This window comes from Diabrotica undecimpunctata, chromosome 3, assembly GCF_040954645.1.
Source record: "Diabrotica undecimpunctata isolate CICGRU chromosome 3, icDiaUnde3, whole genome shotgun sequence".
In the NCBI taxonomy this organism is placed as follows: domain Eukaryota; kingdom Metazoa; phylum Arthropoda; class Insecta; order Coleoptera; family Chrysomelidae; genus Diabrotica; species Diabrotica undecimpunctata.
In genome coordinates, this window is record NC_092805.1 from 7,646,263 (window position 1) to 7,654,244 (window position 7,982).

At 35.9% G+C, this 7,982-nt stretch overlaps 1 protein-coding gene across 2 annotated transcripts in view; it reads left to right on the forward strand.

Annotated features, from left to right (window-relative positions):
• Positions 1-7,557, forward strand: part of Drep2 (DNA fragmentation factor-related protein 2) — a 30,760-nt gene extending 23,203 nt beyond the window's left edge. The window contains exon 3 of one of the 2 annotated variants that reach the window (XM_072524210.1): positions 6,007-7,557. In XM_072524210.1, the coding sequence (XP_072380311.1) occupies positions 6,007-7,019 (1,013 nt within the window). In that variant the 3' untranslated portion in view covers positions 7,020-7,557. The remainder of the gene's footprint in view (positions 1-6,006) is intronic. The other variant, XM_072524211.1, reaches the window with a different exon arrangement.
• The last annotated feature ends 425 nt before the right edge of the window (positions 7,558-7,982 follow it).

Here is a 7,982-nt window from a genome sequence, read left to right on the forward strand (position 1 = left end):
CAGTTCTTCTGGTGATGATGCCAATATAACAGTGTCATCAGCATAACGTAGGTTTTTGATTTTTCTTTCTCCTATCGTTGCTCCACCTTGCCATTCCTCAAAAAACTCTAACTCCAGATTTTAATTTAAAGTTTTTTGAAACCACATTATGAACTCTTACATTAGCAGTATTATTTACATATAGTTTTTGTAATAAATAGATTAGATGTTCTGGCGTACCCATTGCTCCAAGTATATGCAACATTTTATTCCCTTTTACAGTATCAAAGTGTTCGAATATGTTCTCTTGTTCCTCTTCGTCTTCTTCTTGATGTGCCTATCCATTACGAATGTTGGCGATCATCATGGCAATCTTTATCTTATCTGCAGCAGCACGGAAAACCTGCACAGATGTTGTATTGAACCAGATTCTGAGGTTCTTTAACCAAGATGTTCTTCTTCTTTCTGGACCTCGTTTTCCAAATATTTTTCCTCTACGTGGGAAGAATCCGCATTGTTTTAGGGGAATATGTAGTAAGAGAATTGATTTTAGTCTTTCATTGATAATGGTTAGAAGTACTTTGCTCGCGTGTCATATCAATGCTACTGTCCGGTAATTACTGCAATCTGTCGATGAACCTTTTTTATATATGGGAATAAACGTGAGTTTACCCCAGTCATTTGGCTACTTTCCGGTGTTCCAGATCTCATTTCAAATTCTAAGCATTACTTCCATACCTAATTCTCCCATTTCTTTGAATGTTTCAGCTGTTATTCCATCTTCTCCTTATGTTTTTCTGAATTTTAGCTCTTTAATTGCCGTCTTAATTTCTGATTTCAATATTTGAGGTTCTTTTTCATAACTTCTTTTCTCTGTATTATTGTCTGATTCGTTGTTAGAGAATAAATAGTATTTCACAATATTGTTTCCACGTCTCTGCTATACTGTCTATATTTGTTAGAGTATTTTTACTTTTATCCTTGATGATCTGTGTCTGCAGTTTGAATTCTCTCGCTAGATACTTGACTTTTGAGAAAAGTTCTCTAGATCCTTGGCGGTCAGCTTGTTCCTCTAAATGTGCACATATGTTTTAATAAAGTTATTTTTGGCCCTTCTGTTTTATAGTTGTATTTATGGTGAATAGCTATATTTCTTTTTGTTTTGATTTTGATATGTCGTTTTTAAGTTTTCGTCGTTCTTCTACAAGATTGAGAGTCTCTTCAGTCATCCAATGTTTTTTCCTAGCTATTTTGTCGTTGGGATTAGTATTGTTGATCGCTTCAGTGATCCATTTCTTTGTGTATTGTCACGTTTTTGTCATGGTCTCCGGTAGTCACTGGTAGGTTAGCTTGTGCTAATGCTTCTCTAAACTTTGCCGGGTGTTTTGGAATAAATTTTTGTCTTATATTTGTGATTGTTTTACTGTGTAACTTAATGCAAAATTCTGCTTGTAACATTTTGTGGTCGGAACCACAGTCTGGAGATGGTTTTGTCTTCACCTTGATTATTGAGCTCCTTCATCGTTTAGTGACAAGAGTATAATCTATTTGGTTCTTGTATCGTCCTCCAGGCGAAGACCATATTGATAGTCTCTGCGGATGATATTTAAACATTGTGTTTACTATACTAAGATCTATATCGATGGCAAATTGAAGGAGCCATTCACCTCGTTCATTTAGCATGCCTAAGCCATGCTCACCTATCGTTCCTTTTAAATGATCATTCATTTTAGTTTTTCCTATTTTTGTATTCCAATCTCCTATCGTCATCATTGGTTCTTTTTTAGGAATGTTAGAGATGGTTTCATGTATCAGGTGGTATGTTTCTTCTTCTATATCTTCTGCCGCTTCGGATGTTAGCATATATAACTGTATAATATGCAATTTGGCTGGTTTAGCGTTTAGAGTTATTTTGGTTAGTCGATCATTTACTGGAAGGTATTCATGTACATATGTTGCCCAACATTTTTGAATTACTATTGCTACGCCTTTTTGTCCTGATTTGTTAGCTCCTGATATGAAAGCTTTATAATGAGTGGCCTCCCAATGCCCTTGGCCTTCCCAGTGTTTCTCAGATATCCCACAAATATCTATCTTCCCTTTGATCAGTTCATTTTCTAATATATACAATTTACCTGGCTGTAGCAACTCCCTAACATTTCATGTTGCTATGCGGTATTTTTACGTAATGTTAAGTTTAATCTTCCAGTATTCCATTTCGCAGATATTGCTTGGTCGTCCACAATAATCTGCCCGGTCGCCCATTTCACACCATTCGACCCGGAATCGATATGGCGCGGGTTGCACATTATTTATTAAGTGATTTTAAAAACAGATTTAATGTAAGACTACACTTTTGTCAAGCTCAAACAATTGACGATATAGCACAAAATAAATTTTATGAAATTTGTGAAATACAAAGCGCTTTGAAGTTCAGAATAAGTTATACAACGTTATTTAAAAATATTAGTGCCGCAATAATTTCTGATGTACCTAGTCCATGTGACTTTCTCTATACGTATTTATATCATTGCCGAACAAAATATCTTTTAAAAAGAGCGAAAATAATAGAACCATAAGTTTAGTGAAGCACATGTTAACATTTAATGGTACAATATATGCAACCATCGAAGATAAATTAACTTTATAAATGGCCTTGGAACTTTCATTCAGTATTAAGCTATGGTTTGTTATAGGTTTAGAACAGTGAGCGACGCATAACTCATAGTCAGTCGAACGCCGCGCACGATCGTCAAAATCAAAGAAATGGTTCTTTATGAGAACGGTGTGTTAGGTTCTGCTGAGCTGCGCGCACTGCAGACCGATAGTCGTGTACGTCGACGGTGTGCGCTGGAATCAACTGCGATTTGATTTGGACGCAAACGTTCAGCTGAGCTCACAGCGTACACATCTATACCGAAATTATAATTGTATTTTTACATAGGTATTATTGTAATAATTAAGTGATGTCTACTAAATTTTCTCCCTAGGAAGATAAAAGACTAGTGGATCTAGTACAAATTGTTAGACAGTTCCAAATATATCCCTGGAAAGTCTAAAATATTCTCGAAGTCTTTCCTCGTTTTGAAACAATCTTTCTTTGACTGTTAATTTAAAAGCACCTTCTGTATTAAAACATGAAAAAGTTTCGTTTACATTTTTATTTCTTTTATCTAGATTTAACGTTATCAACTCTTCTTCTTCCTCCTCTTCTTGGAGTAATAAAATTATTGCGTTAAGTTTGCAAGAATTCATTTTTTTAAACGTACAACCTTTGCGAGAATAAACGTAAAACTAATTTCTAAACTTGTTTTTAGAGCGACAGAATATTAATGCGAATTAATATAACAAACCGACTCACCCAAAACTTCCGTGAGTCGAGTACAACAGATTCTGCTGTACATGTATGCTGTGCGCTGCGCACTGTTCTAATAAACCGTAGCTTTAGAGTACTATTTCGAAAAGCTATGAATGTAGACAATGATGTTTTATCTGCTTTCTGGATTATAAAAAAGTCATCGCTCAAGTATTAATAATAAATAATAATCAATTTGGTAATTCATGATAACACAGTTTTATGACAGAATATTCACCATGATCATCATCATTCTCAGCGTATTCTACCGATTACGGTGCAGCCTCCCTTACATAGTCGTTCTTTATTTCTGCCCACGATTGTCTAATATTCGCTTTCCTATGCCATGCTGTACTGACTTGTTTCCTTATGCCATGTCGGACTTCCTTGTCTCCTTGTCTCCTTGTCGGACGCCTGTGGTAGTGGGAAATTCTGTCTTGGTTGTTTATTATGCTTCTATTACTAACTTATGATATATAGAATCGAAAGCCTTTTCGAAATCTATAAAGGTTAATACTAGCTGTATTTCATATTATTTAGTTCTACTCATTAGTTATCGAATTGTTTGGATATGATACAGGGTACTGAATCCACTTCTGAAGCCAGCTTGCTCCCTTGGCTTTGCAGCATCTAATGCATTTGTTAATCTATTGTTAATGATCTTTGTGAATATCTTGTATATGATTGGTAGTTGACTTATAGGTCTATAGTTTTTAATATCCTCTTTACTACTTTTCTTATGAATGAGAATTATGTTTGCTGTATTCCAGTGGTCTGGTATATATTTTGATCTTAGGCAGTTCTTAAATATGCCTGCTAAGATTTTCCAGGTTTTTTATTAGCATATTTAAGCAGTTCCAATATTATGGCATCTATTCCAGCTGCTTTACCGCTTTTCACTTTTGTAATTGCCGATTCTACTTCTTCCAGAAGGACTTCTGGTACATCTTCTTGGTTACTGATTGCGTCTTCAAGTGTTTCAGGGGTTTTGTATAGTTCCATGTAGAATTTAGTCACGAGTTTTATTATTTTATTTTTGTCTGTAATTCTGATGTGTTCGTTTGTTAGAGCAACGATTTGCTTCTTCCCAATGATTACCTAATGCTCTTTTTGTTTCCTTATAATTTTTTCTGTTTTCGATTGCATTTTCTTCAAGTCTTTCATTGTAATTTCTTATTGTCCTCTTTAATACTTTTCGTTATTGTCTTATAAAGTTCTGGTTTTACAAAGTTTTAACATTATTTTGGTTTTATTAGTTTGTTTCCTGTGTTCATTTTGTTGTTGCATGCCTCCGATTTCTTTGGCACTATCAAGGATGATTTCCGTTAATTGAGATCTGTTGATTTGGTCATATAATCTTTAATTAATTGTCCTTTTGTACTGACCTTAGTTTTCTTTTAGACTATAAATATTTAAACCGGTTACTGTTGGTTTTGTGATTCATTTTATTCTTTCTAGTTTTAAATCTAAAACAATTTTTGCTCTTATTAGTCTATGGTTGCTGCCTATTTGAAATTTATGTATTACACTGATATCATGTATTGTAGCAATCATATTGGTTATAACGAAGTCAATTTCGTTCTTAGTGGTTCCATTTCGTGCCACCAAAGTCCATTGTCTGTTAAATTTGTTCTTAAAGAATTTATTTGCAATAACATATTTTGGTATTGTGCAAACTAAACCAGAATTACTCCCCTTCATTTTTCTTACTGGCTCCATACTTTTCCATGAATTTGCTGCTCATTAATGAAAATCATTTACAAAAACTTATCTGCGATGATAATCATCGACTGTGAATTCTTGATGTAACCGTATCCGGTAGGGATGCATTTTATGTTTAGGGAGAATTTAACTACAATAGTAGTTAACAGTATTTTATTCGTAAGAACTTCTTTTGTATAATGGAATATTTTTTATTAAAAAATAATTTTAAATTGTATCCTTAAGGACTACAACTCTTCAGAACGTTTTCGGTCCAGTGAGACCATCATCAGTGAAAAACATTAAAAGAAGTTGAAACTAGCTACGTAAACAGACGTCGAAACCCTTATCTTACATGACAGTCATGGTTAATTTTAATATTTTATTGACATTAGGTCGATGTTATGACATTTAACATGAAGGGAACATACATCTTCACTGCTCGAAAAGGGGGACAACTTTGTCCAACTAATCTAACTTTTTAAACTGTTTGTTCGGGCTGTTAGGCCGTTGTCTTCTGAGATTAGTGTTCGACGTTTCGCCAACGCTAGGGGTTGGCATCTTCTGGAGATGTTATCTGGAGATGCCAACCCCTAGTGTTGGCAAAACGTCGAGAACTAATCTCAGAAGACAACGGCCTAACAGCCCGAACAAACAGTTTAACAAGTTAGACGATGGCCGTGAAAGCCTAACGCAGTTTATTATTAATCTAACTTTATTTTTATAAACTCTGGTACAAAACTAAGTTAAGGAGGTATAGATATTAATAATTTACAATAACTGCTTTAAACAGCCCTTTAGTAAGGCTGTTGTAATATTTTGCCATAGAAACTGTGCTAGCGTAGATTACCACACCAAGTACAGTTATGCTAGGAAGTTGCGTTTGATCATCTTTATCTTTTGTTAAAAACTAGAATTAAAAAAAAATTTTACATTGGATTTTTTACAAATTTAATTATCTTTTTTGTTAGTAGCAATCTCCGCCATCCCAAAGATAGTTTGCGAAACCATCCACGCACTCGACTTGCACGATGAGACCCCATCGTGGAAGATTATGGATAACAAAGGGCGGGTTACCGTCGTTTTGCACTGGGACCAGCGTTCAGGTCCCTCCAGGATTTCGTCATCGGAGGCACCTTCACCTTCTCCCGGTAAGTTTTCTCCTAGTAAACGACCATCGCTTGTGATCCAAACCGGATCAGGAGGAAAGAAGGAGACTGCAATCAACGACGTGTATACACCCGCTCTCGCCCAACCCCAACCGCGTTATGCTAGCCCTCAGATCACTGTGATAAACCACGATGATGTTAAACCGGTTCATAGGCTGTCCAAGCAAGGTAGTTCCTTGGAGAGCGCTACGATTCACATTCACACTCCGGAATGCGCTCATCACGCTCACATGCCACGAGCAGGAAGTCCTCAAAGTAACGGGGCCATCGAATGTGATTTCCACTGTTGCGCTTTACACGAAGAGGGTCGCAAAATCGCCGTTCATAAATCGGTGGCGACTTCTCCCATACAAGATACGCAGCAGACATCTCCACAGCCCCCTTCCAGACATGTGCGTTTTTTAGACGTTGAAGGTGGCGGTCGTAGCGGGCAGTCCGAGCACGAGAGTTCCGAAAGCGAAACCGAGAACACCGTGATGGAGGACGAGGCCGTCACCTCTGAAAAGTTCCTGCTGCTAATCGACCAGCTGAGCGTCGATCAGAAACGACATTTGAGTATTAAAGATATAGGGATCATTCTAGAGAGACTCAGCTCCAAAATTCTAGACGTAGAAAGATTAGACCGAGAAAGCGAAAGTGAAGACTGTTATAATTGGACGATCAAAGCGACTATTCGAGGAGATGTTCTTAGAGAATTGGGGGTCATCTATAACGGTAACTACTACGCCATTTCGGAACATCCAGGGTACAAGGAAGAGAACGAGGGCGTTGTAGAAGAAGCTGAAGAAGAGGAGGAGGAGGAGGATCGGCTGTGAATCGTTAAGCTACTGACTGCCATTTGTCAAAATGCACAAAAATGCAGACTATAGTAATAATACCGCAGATATGCCGCATACACAACATATCCGATGTGACATGTTCGTATCTGTAAATGACTTTGTAGAAAAAATTTTTGAAGGTGACTGGTACCGCGCGATCGTGTTGTGTATACCACCGTCGATACCACAAAAATACTCATTTACCGTAAATTAACAAAAATGGACTGAAAGACAATCGCAACGATAGTACGATTAATTCGTCAATGAATTTACTAGTACATTTAAAATAATAATTTTCTAAACTAATATGTAACTGAATAACGATTACTTCTCCCACTTATACCATTTTTTATGACATTACCATCACCAATAATCGATGTAGTTATTTGTATATTGTTTCTTGTTAAAAATTATAATAAATAAATTATATTTTGGCCTAGTACATTAGTAATAATTTCAGTAAATCCTTATATTGTTATTTATTGATCTTTTGATTATATATTTTGTGACAAAAGTAATTGTAAACGTTAATGTTAGATACTGTTGTGAATTTATTAAAAGGTTCAATATTTATAACACTTACGGATTTAATTTATTTCTTTATTTATATTAACTTATCTGACAATAATTTATTATATCCGTACGTACAAATTCGCGAGCGCGGGTCTTGAGTATTAACTGGCCCTCCATATAAAAATGTTGTATTTATATACGAAATCCTGATATACTAGAACAGCATTGAAAGATCGCCATTGTCTTGCATCGAAAAATCGAGAAACATCTAGTTGGAGAATTCACCATAATTTGAAATCTAGAACCTCCGGCGAAATTTCTACAACAAAACAGAATATAAGTCATCATATATTTTACAGTTATTTTTAGGCCAGGATTTTTATCGTAACATTGCCCCCCTCTTAAAAGATGGTTCCTCCTGGAACCTTGTCGGGACTGGAACCGGAA